Raw genomic sequence first — 11,890 nt, 5'->3', positions numbered from 1 at the left:
TTAATTTCGGTCATGGTCCTGATTCTCTTCCGGGTGCTCTTTTGTCCGTAAAAGAGAAACAACGTGCTTGATTTCCTTGGAAGCTTCGAAAGAGTCCGGCGAGTAGCTTTCTTCGTCCGCCATCGTTGCCGTGTCGGGGACTTGACTCGCTGGGTAGCTTTCAACGGTATCGAGCGTGGAGGGCCCGTTGTTGGTTTCGTCTTCGTAGGCGGACGCAGAAGACAAGCTTTCTTCTCGATAGTCATTGTCGTCAATGGATTCGAGACGTGATACACGTATCATTTGCAGAGCTTGGCTGCCGTTGCACGAGTCCGAGCCACTAGGAAACTTCGCCGCATCCGGGGTGGCGTCCGTGAGTTGCGACTCGTTGACACGACCGCGAGCTTCGTCGTAGTGGAACAACGCCAGATAGGCGGCCTTGCAGTAGGACAAGGATGGCTCTTGTCGACGGCAGCTACGTATTCTCGGTCGCAAAAACACAAAGAGGTTGAAGAAACCTTGCAAGGGCCAGGCGAATGAAGCCAAGAAGACCAAATAAAAGGGACTGGTGCCCCCAAACATTTCCAAATTGTTGAGAATAAAGGACGGAAAGTGGGTTCCAAAGAAAGCAACGACGTATAGGAAAGCTTGGATGGCTGTCTCTCGGATACGGCTGACACGGTTGGAATCCTGGATGGATCTTCTGCTGTTGAAAGAAGTCCTTCCCCGCGACGAAGCCGAAGGAAGAGGGTGAGTCGGAGGAGGTGAAGCGGTTCCGGATGACGTGCCAGTATTGCCACCAGTGAGCTGGAATGAAACCGCGGGAGGCCGCTGCAGTTCCGTGGTATCCCCATGCTGCTCAACCAATTCGCGGAGCGAAAAGTTGTCGTTGCTATCTTGGCCGTTCACGGACTGTCGCCGTTGTTCTTCCGACGGATTTTCCGAATCGGGCATTTCGTAGGACACGCGCGTTGAGCGAAACTCGAATCGTTCCGAGCGTCGGGAGACTTGGCGAACTTTTTGATAAATCCGGAACATCGTGTAGGTAATATAGAGGAGGAAAATGACCACGGGTACTCCGGCGACTGCCCAGGAGTATTTGTAGGCGTTTTCTCCCCGCAGGCACTCTACGTCGTCGCGGCGGTGACATCGTAGCGGGTCCGGAGCAATGTAACACCCTCCTCCGGTGACACTGTAAATGTCCAGAATCAATGCGCCTACGGCGGTTGCCAACGGAAAGAGAACGGACGTCAGATGAATCCAGAGTTCGTACTTGGCGGCGAACGTTGCGTCGGTCATGCCGAAGCAGATGGATTTGTAGAAATAGGCTGACAACGCCGTATTGTAAAAGCTCCCCGAAAGGCCAAACTGCAGAATAAATCCGTGCGCACTGCAGGTTGCCTTGTTCCCAATAGCCCCCCATGAACCCGGTGTCCCCTTGGGCAGCATGATTCCCCAGAACATCTGTACTATCGAACTCAGGGCGTCCGACAAACTCAAGCCCAACAATATTCGGTACTTGACACGACGAATTTTTCGATTCCAATCCGTCAAGATCATCCAGATAATCGCCGTTGATCCCAAGGTCGACAAGAGACCTGAAATGATCGGGGCGACGGTGTACGCCACCTCCTGAGGAAAGGTGAACCCAGGATCGTCCTGTTGCGATGCCATATTGCGGCTATAGTGCTGTCGGGAAGTTGTATTTGTGCAAGCTATGGCTGACTAAAAGTACAAGTCACAGTCACCAACAAAGACTCCTACTACCTGAAAGACCCTACAGTAGACTCACAGCCAGTCGCAATAGGGTGCCGTGCGCTGGGGTGGAGTTTGGTCTTCCCTTGGTCGAGTAGGCAGTTTTCCAACACAACGCCCGTGTACGACGCGCCTAGAAATTTATCCGTGGGCAGGGGGCTCAAGTACGCACCTTTGCCAGAGATTTTACTGCAACAGCAGAAATAGAGGCCCTGGAACACCAAATGCCCCAACAATTCCTACAAATACCGTCGAACTTCCTCAGGGACGTGGCAGGGATAATTTTTCTGCTTAAAGAATTAAAATACCGTCTTCGTTCAGATTTAACAGGTGTTTAAGTGTCATCAGTAAGTAGTCCGTGGCGAAAAAGACTAGGATCACACTATGACCAATATCCACCATAATTAGAATGAAAACTCAATATATTCCTCGATGCGTAATCCGAATTAAAGGGGGGTGCGTGATACAAAACACGTTAATTGTGCCTTTCACTATGAGTGAATAAGAAATCCACATAGGCGAAGAAAAAAACATCGACGACCATCTGGCGGGTACGGACATACTACCCTTTGCAAGCTACTGCCTGCATTTATTGTTCCCAGCAGTAAACACGGTGGGAAAAAGAATTGTATATTTTCAAGAAGTCACTTTCTGGCCAATTGGCCGGGATATAGGATGTTACTTAATGTCAATTGTTTCTTGGCTTATACACAAAACTTCTCTTAAATGTCTAAAGAGCGTATGCTTACCGACTGCGGTCCTGGGCATGTTTGGATTCCTTTAGGTACACGGGGATGGCTAGTACGCACCCCTTTTCGTGAATGAGACCCACATCCACGACTCTTTCGAACCAAGTTTCAGAAACGTTGCTTCAGGCCATTGCTTGAGGCCTTCGGGGATTCAAAAAGCAATGCCAAGCCGGCAACACCAATGAACAGATTGTTTAAATAACCACAGTTGCATTGACGGCTCAAAACAATACTTACACAATGCAAATTGATAGATGGAAAGCCTTTTACTTGGTCTCTGCGGAGAGCTCAATCAACGTGAAGTGTGTGGGTTGGGCCATTGTCAATGACAACACGTTTACGGTAAGAATAGCCCAGGAGTCTTTCTTTTTTCTACTAGATGTATGCTAGCAACAACCTTGCTGTCAACAATTCTGAAATCTGCACATGCAATAACGGAATTTTATAGGAAATTTTTAAAATCATTTTTCATTTCAGAAGCCCTTCTCTGCACCCACAAAGACTGGCAGTGCTTTTCCACCCATGTCCAGCAGCCCCACTACTTTGGTGCCAGCATTGGCCAAGGCACCGGGATCAACAACTTTTCCTCCAATGGCATTGAGGGCTCCGACGCACTGCTCCTCACTATGCCGTCTTTGTGCATTTTGTATTAGCGTTGTAATTTGATGAACTCCTTCCAGCAAAAACCCGCTCCTCCATTAGATCCTTCATTGTGCTTTGACGGCAAGACAAAATAGGGAGAATAGCTCCATTATTGGAAATGTTGTTGATTTTGTTAAAGATCGTACTTGACAAAAGATCATACCAACCTTTTCTCCCAACCGAGCACGAAATTCAGCATACTGAACGGGAGGAATCGGAAGTGACGGTGCCGTTTCTGTCACCAACGCAAACTAGAAGCTTAAAACACCAGCTTACATCCCTCATGAACGGTACGAAAGCCTTCATTCCTCAAATCCTAAACTGTCATCGTACAATGAGCCAAACTTTGAGGCCGTCGACGCAACTGTCTATGCCGGCTCGGCAAAACTTGTTTGAATTGACAGTGAATTAGGCCTGACAGTCGTTCTGACGACTCGCGCTCTGAAATCCTAATAGGCCTGACAAAGAAAGAAACTTTCTGAAACTTGGTTCGAAAGAGTCGTGGATGTGGGTCTCATTCACGAAAAGGGGTGCGTACTAGCCATCCCCATTTCTTGTCCAACGGATCGGTCCGCCCAATGCATGTCGTCCAGATACCTTCGACCAACCAAGTTGGGTAGTTCTCTCTACTAGATTGCCCAAGGCTTACCGATTAGCAAAGCAGCCAGGAACCCCTACGGAATAGGGGAAAGCCATCACCGCCACCACAATCCGTGTGTGAGTGGGAGACACGCCGGACTTGGACCTGCTTCGTACCAATATCGTGTACTCGGATTTACAGCCCTACACCCGGGGTCGCAGTAGGGCTACTCGAACGAGATCATTCTCCTTCGAACGTCACCGCACGAAATCAACGTTTTTTATGTTCTTTTATAGCGACCAACAAAACCATGTGGGACAACTTTTGCTGAAAATTAGGAAGAGAGCTATAGACCGTATAGGCACTCGATAGTCCGGTGGGTACACTCCCGTAACTGTCCTCGTTTACGGACACGTGGCTAGAAAAATCGACATGGCTGGCGGGAAGAAGAGGCAAAAGCGAAGACCAATCTCGAACGTTTGGAAAGGTCGCATTCTGTTCATTGCCAGTTTGTGCGCCGTCGCTGTCGGTCTCGCTTTCGCAACCAGTCGGCTTTTGACGCAATCCGAGTACGATCTCGCCGTCGGTCAGTTTGAATCCGTAGCTGATCGAGCACTGGATGCCGCCCGTGATATTGCGCGGCGGAAGCGTCTCGGGACCGTTTCCATGTCCACCATTGTGGCGTATCAACTTCCCGACGCCGACGTCTGGCCTTTCGTGCTGGTGCAAGGATTCGAAGCGATAGCTACAAAACTCATTCAAACGGCTTCGGGGAGGGATATGGTGCTATTACCTATCGTTGCCCTGCCTCAGCTCGAAAGGTTCGAAACATTTGCCTATGATTACTACGGACGAGTTTTTCCACCAACACGGCCGTTAGCTCATTTGGTAAAGGCGTGTTCGGTGTTGATCCCACACTCAACACCACCGACCAACGATATCGTGAAAGGGACGGGATCTCTTCGGACGCAAATCCAAACCGTATTTTGACTCCGCTTGTGCAGCACAATCTTGGACCTTTCTCGTCTCTTGTGCTGAATGTACGCAGTGATGAAGTAGCACGCGACGCGATTGATAGCGTAATCGAATGCACCAAAAAACGAAGCATAGCTGAGGACTCCAGGGAATGTAGCGCAATCACGGACGTGATTCTTTTTCGGAATACACGGAATCCGAGACCAGGCGCATTGATCATGCCGTCTATTTTCCCCTTCAATAACCAGACTGTTCTGACCGGCTTTATTTCGTCGTCGATTGTATGGGACGAAATCATGCGAAACATATTTTCCGAAAGTGTTAGTGGAGTGGATTGCGTCCTCCAAACAGGCTCCAAAGTGTACACGTACACCGTAATAAATGGAGACGCCTACCTTGGTATGTATTCCAATGGCCGTCTTCAACGATTGATACCTAACCGCCCACAATTCTCTAACCATTGCTCAACTTTGCTCTTTAGTGGGGAAGGTGATTGGCATGACCACGCGTACGCCGAGTACGAGCGAAGAGTATCCTTGACTGACGCTGATTTGTTCGCCACTTCATCTCCTCCTTACACTTTGATTCTGTACCCGAACAATGCGCTCTTCGATGTTTACAGCACCAACAATCCCTACATGGCGGCCATTGGTGCCGCAGCAATAATTCTCGGAATGTCGCTGCTTTTCTTTTTGTACGACTTTTTCGTTCGTCGTGAATTTCATGAGAAGCAGTCCGTACTGGAAGCCAAACGAACGTTTGTGCGATTTGTTTCTCACGAAGTTCGAACACCCTTGAACACTGTGTGTATGGGGCTTCGCTTACTCAAGGAAGAGCTGGTAGGAGTGTTATTGGGTTGTCCCCAAACTCTTGATCAAGGGCAGCCTGTCGATTCCCGATCTCCAGCAGAATTGAAAGACTCCTTGTTCGCGTTGAGTGACGAAGTATTGACAAACGCCGAAAGTGCCGTCGACATCCTGAATGACTTGTTGAATTATGACAAGATTGAAATGGGAACATTAATTCTGGAGCTGACAACATTTCCAATATGGAAGCTCATTGAGCAGATTAGTGCAGAATTTGAATTGCCGGCGAAATCCAAAAGTATTTGTTTGAAACAGGATTGGACCAGCTTGTTCAAAAGGAAAACCAACGATATAGAATGTAGCGGGGGAATCTCGTCGCTCTCGACTGATTTTGCTGAATGTCGGTTTGTAGGAGATGCAGTTCGGATTACCCAAGTTTTTCGAAATTTACTATCGAACGCAATCAAATTCAGTCATCGGGGAGGTAAGTTTTATCATCGTCAGGAGTTGTCTGCCAAACCTCCAGAGCTATGTCTCAGATCTCTTGTACAATTGGGGGTAGGATCAATAATGATTCGTACGTCTTGGGTCAAGCCTAAAGACCAACAGTGTGTCGCAAAAGAATCCCTTGACTGCTTTACTTTGAGTACTGGTGAAGAGGTCTGTTATCCTCAAAATGGGCACGTTCAAGTAGAAGTAATCGACACGGGAGTAGGCATGACCAGAGAACAGCTGGAAAAACTGTTTCGACACGGTGTTCAGTTCAACGCAAACAATTTGCAATCTGGTCAAGGGAGCGGCCTTGGATTGTACATAGCGAAAGGTATAGCCGAGCAACATGGTGGAACCTTAATTGCAACTTCCGCAGGGCTCAACAGGGGGACAACCTTCACGTTGGTTTTGCCCCTCCACAAAATCCCGAGTGATTGTCTTTCAACATCTTCAACGAAGTTCACGCTGGACCAAGATTTTGCGCAGATTCCGCACCTCATTCAGCAGCAACAGCCGACGGGAAATTTGCGCCTACTGATTGTGGATGATGTCGCGATGAACCGCAAGATACTTAGACGTTTGCTTGAACAGAAAGGCCATGATTGCTTCGAAGCTGAAAATGGTCAAACTGCAGTTGAATTGGTGCAAAAGTCACTCAACGCCAAGCAAGGGTTTGATTCGATCCTTTTGGATTTTGAAATGCCTATCATGGATGGGCCGTCTGCTTGTAGAAAGATGCGCGATATTGGTTGCCAATGCTGCATAGTTGGTATAACTGGAAACATCTTGCCACATGATGTGGCGCTCTTCAAGCGCGCGGGTGCGGACATGGTATTGCCTAAACCACTTCATATCGAGGCCCTTGAGGATGTGTGGCTGGAATACGGCCTGACGGGTTGTCTGACTTTCTCGAAGGATGCCACCATTGATCATGATTTAGTCAATGAAATCAGGCACTCCATCTAGCTTGTCATCGAGACGAGATAGTCTCTGTCAATTAGTTTTTTGTTGGTACGGATCGAATGCGTATATGGGGGCGGTCCGGTTTGTTGAAGGAATGACATGTGGGCGGAAACAAAACAAAGACTTAAAGTGGCAAGATGCCATGGTTGTATCGGTTCCTCCAGCGGTAGCTCTGACATCTTCCGCAAAGTGCAAGGTGAAACGCTATTCCGGAGTTGGAACTTCGGGATGCCAAAACTAACGACGTTGGCTCTGGCAAAGTTGGAATCAATAGGGAGGGATAATTATTTGTTTTACAACGCACAGGCAATGGCAGCAATATGCAATACGGAACTTGGCCCGTGACGATTTTTCTTTTGTCAAAACGGCAACAATACCACCTATACGGGTGGGAAATGCACATATCGATGTTCCCATGACAGGCATCGAATACCGTGAACAAGAAAGATGATTTTTTGTGTCGACGAATGGGAATCAAGTATCCAGCCATCCGGCAATCAGATTCTCATTCCCGTTTCAAATCTCTGTAGTGTTGTACTATATAGGAAGACCTGTCTTGCGAGGGTCATAGATAGAATAGTATTATCACCAAAGGTTCCGGGCACATCTTTCTGAATTTAACCATTTCTAACCAGTGAAAACGATGCGTTTCTGCCTTTTTGTTGATGAACGATCCCATGCGTTGGCAAAGGAGGTGACGCAGTTTTCATAGCAGGCATTTCTCTTTCCAGGTAAATACAACAAGAAAGTTGTTGTCGCCCCGTATACCGGCGTAAGAGTCGATGCCATGGAGAGAGAGTACAAAGCTAGTTCGACAGGAAGTATGTCGACCAATTCATTCCCTACCCTGACCAGACCTTTCTGTAATCGACATAGAGCCCTTTGTAGTGTTTCCAACGTTTGGAAGGGGCGTATTCTATTCGTAACTTGCTTATGCATAGTTGCAGTGGGTTTAGGATACGCAGCGAATAGAGTACTATCTGAATCGGAGCGTGAGCTTGCCGAAACCCAGTTTGAATCAATTGCAGATCGTGCGCTTGACTCTGCTCGCGACATTACGTGGAGGAAGCGCCTGGGCACAATCTCAATGGCGTCTGTTGCTGCAAATCAGCTACCTGATGCAGATGCATGGCCTTATGTCAGAGTCAGTGGCTTTGAAGAAATATCAACGAACTTGATAAAAACATCTACCGGTCGAGAAATGGGATTTGTGCCTTTGGTGTTGCCTTCGCAGCTGGTAAGCTTTGAAGAGTACGCATACACTTATTTTGAACAAAAGTTCCCGGAACAGCCTGCTGGATTGAGTTCGTTTGGAAAAGGCATTTATGGGGTGAACCCCAGCTTGGGTTCAGTGGACAATCGATATCATGTCGTTGATGGCAGTACATACTATGGCAGTCCTAACAAAATCATCACACCGATATTGCAGCACGACGAAGGGGTTCATCCGGCCCTCATGTTAAACATTCATTTCCAGGAAACAAGAGGTGTCATGATTGACAAAATGTTGGCTTGTGCGGAGGAGCGAAAAGTTGCGGGAGACCGACGTGAATGTGGATCGATCACCGATATGATCATTTTGACCAACAATGAGGCGCCAGGCCCAGGCGCTGTTTTGTTTCAGCCAATCTACCCTGCAAACAATGAGACTATTATGACGGGATTTATTGCTTCTTCCATTGTTTGGGACGAGATATTGGTAGATGCTTTTGCCGAGGGTGTCAGCGGAATTGACTGTGTGCTCCACTCGGATGGACAAGTCTTTTCATACACTGTTAGCCACGGCATTACCTACCTCCGGTAAGCAAAAAAGTCGCTTAATTTCTCAAATCTAAAGTTCAATAATCTTACCCACGCCAATTTTCCTTTTATAGCGGGGAAGGTGATCTCCACGATCGTTCGTATTCCAAATACCATCGAGAAGTTTCTCTCACTGGAAATGATCTCTTCAGTGAGGCATCTACATCCTACACCTTGACGCTGTATCCTACGGCTGCACTCTTCGACATATACACCACACAAAACCCGTTCATGGCAACCATTGGCGCTGTCGGCATTATCATGGTCATGTCCTTGTTATTCTTTCTGTACGATTTTTTTGTTCGGCAAGAGTTTCACGAAAAGAAGTCTGTGCTCGAAGCGAAGCGCAAGTTTGTTCGTTTTGTATCTCACGAAGTACGGACACCTCTCAATTCTGTCTGCATGGGTCTTAAGCTACTGAAGGAAGAACTGTCCGGGGCTCTTCGTGCAAAACAGCGTGATTCCATCGAAGTGAAGCTTCCTCTGACGATCGCAGAAAATGATCGCGTTGCAGGAAAATCCAGTTTATCTCCAAGCCGTGGAAGCACTGGGATGAGAAGTGGATCTGTTCGAAATCTTTCTGAACATGAGTCGTTCTTAATGGACCTCAGCGATGAAGTAATGGCAAATGCTGAAAGTGCCGTGGATGTCCTGAACGACTTGCTGAACTATGACAAAATTGAGACGGGAACGCTAACGCTGGAGATGACTGTAGTGCCCATATTGGAATTGATCTCACGAACAAGCGAGGAGTTTCAAATGCCGACCCTCGCAAAGAAAATTCACTTACTTTTTAAGCAAGACTGCCAGGACTCTCCAAATAATGGTAGGGGCGCGGATTTAGAGACTGGTTTTGATCGTCTCCCTACGCTCGCTTCAGAGATTCGGGCTTGCCAAACTCTGGGGGACAGAGTACGCCTGACGCAAGTCTTCCGAAATCTTCTCTCAAACGCAGTGAAATTTACTCCTGCCGAAGGTAAGACTCGCATGCGCGTGTTCAAAAAATTTCTTGTCTATGGAGGCCTCATATACTTTTCTAATCTCAGGTTCTATCTATATTCGAACGTCGTGGCTGCGACCAACTAAAAAGAATGCCAGTCAAAGCGGAATGGAAGAGTTTTTCACCTTGAGTACTGGCGAGGAAGTTCAAGTATCACACAATGGACACTTTCAAGTGCATGTTACTGATACAGGTGTCGGCATGACGAAAGAGCAGGTTGACAGACTGTTCCGGAACGGCGTCCAGTTCAATGTGAACGATTTACAGTCCGGACAAGGTAGTGGCCTGGGATTGTACATTGCGAAAGGCATTGTTGAACAACATGGTGGAACACTTTTGGCTGCGTCGGATGGGTTAGGCAAAGGGACTACTTTTACTGTGACCCTACCACTGCACCAGATTTCCATAGATGACACCCTCGATCCCGATTGCTTTCCGACGGACAGCGTAGGTGAAGAGTATAGGGGCATCCAAAACCAAAGTGCTAATTCAGCCCTTGCCTCTCGAGAGCAAGCGCCACACAGCTTGCGTGTTCTTATTGTCGACGATGTAGCTACCAATCGAAAACTGCTGCGTCGGTTGTTGGAAAGAAGAGGGCATCAGTGTGAAGAAGCTGAAAATGGTCTAGTCGCAATTGAGCTTGTTGAGCAAGCTTTGGCCGAAGCAAGTTGCTATGATTCCATTTTGCTGGATTACGAAATGCCAATCATGGATGGTCCCGCGGCTTGTAGAAGGATACGGACCATGGGATATCACTACTGCATCGTTGGAATCACAGGTAACGTACTTCCGGACGACGTGGCTCATTTCAAGCGGGCGGGAGCCAACTGTGTGCTTCCAAAACCGTTACAGCTATGCGCCTTGGAAAGATTTTGGAAGGAGAACGGTGTGATCAGCATGAACGTAACATCGTTCGGACATTACCCGGACCGAATGTCGGAGCAAGGATCTTGACCTGAACTTTCTTCTTTTTAATTTTCACATGTACAAAATTGAAACATATGTAATTCCTTGTATTAACAAAACGGGAAACCTAATTTACGCAGGGTATGAGACCTAACATTTGGAAATTGTTCGCCCGATATCGAAGTCGATGGATAGCTGTTGGGCGAGGTTTGGCATTCAGGGTTCCACGAATTGACCGTGAAAGTACCCGTATGTGGATTGGCCAGCAATTTCCAAAATTCTAACTTTGTTCACAGTCAAGGCGCCTCTTGGTAGAAACCGATCGACAGCCTGCGACATTAGAGCAGTTGGCGTTTGCCCTTACAGTTCATTTACGGGGTTGGTACTCTCCAATACTCTTCTAGGGACTAGAGATAGTCATTGGTTCGCCTTCTTCTACCGACTACGATTGCGTGCAGCAGTCTTATTGGCGTCGCGCCTGCAGTGGAATATTATGCACTTTGGAGTAGCGGCAAAACATCGACACGTCTGCTACTGGATCGCGGCGTATCGATCGAAGTGTTTGGGTGTTGGACGCCCCATCGGGAACCGCTGGCGTTCAGCGGTGAGCGCTCATCCGCGGTACCCTCCAGCAACAGCGCTACCGATGGTTTCCATCCGCAGATTCGCGGCAGCGGGAGGCAACGATCACGGAGACCCGAACTACTACAAAAACAAGCCTCGGAAACCGACACGGGACGATCCGTTTGCGATCCTCGGGGTGTCGGAGGAAGAAAGCTACGCAGCCGTCAAGCGAACTTTTTTGCAAATTGCTTTGCGGCATCATCCCGACACGGCAACGTCGGCAACTTCCGCAGAAGCAGATGCTAGTCGTGAGATCTTCATTTCGGCTCGAAAGGCATTCGAACAACTCGCCGAAGGGCCCGAGGGCCTGGCCGTGCTGGCCAGCGACGGTTGGGAAGAAGAAGAGCTAGACGTTTGGTTCAAGGACGAAACAGGCTTTGATATGCCCTTTATGGATGCGGCTACCATGAAGGAAGTTGCGGAAATGCACGACACTACTGCCCACGGTCTGGATCGCGACGGTGGTATGTGGACTCTGGCGAGAATGGTCACGGAAAACGTCAAAAGCGGAGGCAACGCTGGAGATCTGTTACGGTTAGAAGCTGGTACAATTCGAGACCGAGGGATTGATGGCATATTGAGGCGACGGCGGAGGAGATGAAGCATTTATCGGCTACGT

General features: G+C 48.1%; 3 protein-coding genes across 3 annotated transcripts; 2 read left to right on the top strand and 1 right to left on the bottom strand.

Annotated features, from left to right (window-relative positions):
• Positions 1-1,653, bottom strand: PHATRDRAFT_41350 (predicted protein; the record flags this gene model as incomplete). The annotated part of the gene is made up of 1 exon (XM_002185260.1): positions 1-1,653. One exon carries the CDS (start codon positions 1,651-1,653, stop codon positions 1-3), a length of 1,653 nt encoding a protein of 550 aa, XP_002185296.1.
• Positions 1,654-5,318: 3,665 nt separating this feature from the next.
• Positions 5,319-7,047, top strand: DHKL (diatom histidine kinase like; the record flags this gene model as incomplete). Its single annotated transcript, XM_002185310.1, has 1 exon — positions 5,319-7,047. The coding sequence occupies one exon, from the start codon at positions 5,319-5,321 to the stop codon at positions 6,942-6,944; it is 1,626 nt and encodes a 541-aa protein (XP_002185346.1). The 3' UTR covers positions 6,945-7,047.
• Positions 7,048-11,293: 4,246 nt separating this feature from the next.
• Positions 11,294-11,872, top strand: PHATRDRAFT_41349 (predicted protein; the record flags this gene model as incomplete). Its single annotated transcript, XM_002185309.1, has 1 exon — positions 11,294-11,872. One exon carries the CDS (start codon positions 11,294-11,296, stop codon positions 11,870-11,872), a length of 579 nt encoding a protein of 192 aa, XP_002185345.1.
• Between the last annotated feature and the right edge of the window lie 18 nt (positions 11,873-11,890).

This window comes from Phaeodactylum tricornutum, chromosome 29, assembly GCF_000150955.2.
Source record: "Phaeodactylum tricornutum CCAP 1055/1 chromosome 29, whole genome shotgun sequence".
Classification (NCBI taxonomy): domain Eukaryota; phylum Bacillariophyta; class Bacillariophyceae; order Surirellales; family Neidiaceae; genus Phaeodactylum; species Phaeodactylum tricornutum.
Note: the sequence above shows the minus strand (reverse complement) of the source record. Positions and strands in the feature narration are given on the sequence as shown.